Source organism: Nicotiana attenuata, chromosome 6, assembly GCF_001879085.1.
Source record: "Nicotiana attenuata strain UT chromosome 6, NIATTr2, whole genome shotgun sequence".
NCBI lineage: Eukaryota > Viridiplantae > Streptophyta > Magnoliopsida > Solanales > Solanaceae > Nicotiana > Nicotiana attenuata.
The window spans coordinates 7213147-7215412 of NC_031994.1; the positions used below are offsets into that span (position 1 = coordinate 7213147).

Sequence of the window (2266 nt, forward strand, 5' to 3'; positions counted from 1 at the left end):
TCCAGAACAGGTATCTTGGAAAGAAAAAGGAGGATTGTTCTACAACATACTTGACTTTGTTGGAAATCAAATCAAGATTAACTAAAAATCATAAATGTCTAGGAGCTAGTTTATTTAATTAGATTTTGTTGCCAAGGTTATGTAGGAATGTGTTTCTAATATTTCTAGTTAAATTTGATTTTATAGTATTATAAATACGGGTATTGCTACAAAAGTAGGTACTGAAATTTCTTTGGGGTATTTTAATCCTTTGGACTTTTTTCTTGGCTACAAAAGTAGGTACTGAAATTGATTCAAAGAGAATTTTTAAACAAATAGCAAAAAGAAAATCATTTTGCATGGGTTTCACTTTTATATTGCCCAAACCCCAAAGCCCTAACATGCATCGTCCATGGAAGTTCGATGCACGTCCATGGAAGTTCCAATGCACATAGGTACTAAAATAAAAACAAATAAATATATAAATAAAATAATCCTACATTAACTACTTCTTCCACTCAAACTCAATCCTCTTCCCTATAAAAACCCTAAGGTGCTTAGAGGATTTCGTATCCAACACTTAGTACTCTAATAGTATTAATTATTATCTCCTATACATCTCTCTATTATTTCATCACTTTCTCTCCAAACAACAGAAATGGCCGGAAAGATTGCATGCTTGGTAGTTTTGTGCATAGTGGCAGTTGCGCGCAGCGCAGAAGCCCTAACTTGCACAGACGTTGACGCGCACCTCAAAAATTGCGTACCCTTCCTTACAAATACTGGGCTTCTAGGAACCTGTTGCGATGGCGTCAAGGAATTAAATGCCGTTGCAAGCACTACAGTTGATCGCCAAACTGCATGTACTTGCCTGGAAGCTGCTGCTAAAAGTATGTTGCTACTTGATTTGACCAAAGCTGCTAATCTCCCAAACACATGTGGAGTCGAACTTCCATTCAAGATCAGCCTCAACATGGCCTGCTCCACGTAATTATATAATCCGACTTCTTGTTAAATAGACACATTAATATTGCTTCTATTCTAGTAATTAATTTTCTTATTGGAGGGAAGCCTTGTAGCAACGGTAAAATTGCTATTGAGTGAACTATATGTCACGTGTTCGAGCGGTGAAATTAGCCATTGATGCTTGCATCAGAGTGTAGGCTGCTTACATCACATCCATTAGGGTGTGGTCCTTCCCTGGATCCAGCATTAATGTAGGATGCTTCGTGCACCGATATGTCCTTTGGTTAATTATTTTCAGCACACTAAGAGGAGTATTGAAAAATATGAGTTAGTTTAGTGCTAACAATCACGTGGGGACCAAATTATAAGATAGGATTCACCATTAAATAGTGAAATGAAACGAACTATGAGATGGATGATTAATTTTTTACTAGTTCCTGCATATCTTATACTACAATCCTACAAATTGAAGATTTTACAATAAATTCATATGCTTAGTTAAACAGCATTCATTTTATAGTTTCTTTATCTTGGGTTTTAGGTATGGTACAAGAAATAGATAATTGATCGAGTAACACTTGCACACTACCTAAACTAATGTGTTAATGTACTCTTAATTGAAGTATTACCATTTAATAAACCAATTAAAATGAGGAAAACAAGTACTTAATAGATATGGCAGTTTGTATATTGATTTGAACTTGTTCGATTTTGTGATGCAGGGTCGTGTAAAAGGATGAAGAACGATCTAAGTTTACAACCGCACAATTTGGTAGTATGCAATAATGAGGAGAAGCAGAATAAGAGATGGGATTTTCTTCTTTGATCTTATTTACTTATGGATCCATTTGTATTTCTTTTTTCCTATTTGTGTGTGTCCCTTTTTGAGTCTCTAGCTAGTTCAGTGTTGTGTAATAAATAAGCGGTTGTATTACTATTCCCTCTTGATAGAACATCTATCATTCTTAATTAGCTTGACGTCTCCCATTTATATTTCTCCTTTCTTATTTTTCTCACATGTTTTTCCCCCTCACGATTCTCATTTTTATCAAATTAAGGCAATAATTCACCCTAATTTGAAAATATGGAAAGAATTCTCATTCTATGAAACAAATGAAATGGAAAAATTAGTTGTCACGACCCAAAATCCATTAAGGGTCGTGATGGCGCCGGACACCACTTGTCAGGCAAGCCAACATCAAGAAGTTAAATAAATTCCTTATTTTAGTATTTTTGAAATCATACTTTTTCTTACATTAAACAATAAATAATAAACTTAACCGAGAAAATAATGGTGTCTTTAACAAATTTAAATACAGAA

General features: G+C 34.4%; 1 protein-coding gene across 1 annotated transcript; it reads left to right on the forward strand.

Annotated features, from left to right (window-relative positions):
* On the forward strand, positions 529-1920 carry LOC109228163 (non-specific lipid-transfer protein 2-like). Its single transcript, XM_019393340.1, has 2 exons — positions 529-966; positions 1668-1920. The coding sequence occupies exons 1-2, from the start codon at positions 638-640 to the stop codon at positions 1675-1677; spliced, it is 339 nt and encodes a 112-aa protein (XP_019248885.1). The 5' UTR covers positions 529-637; the 3' UTR covers positions 1678-1920.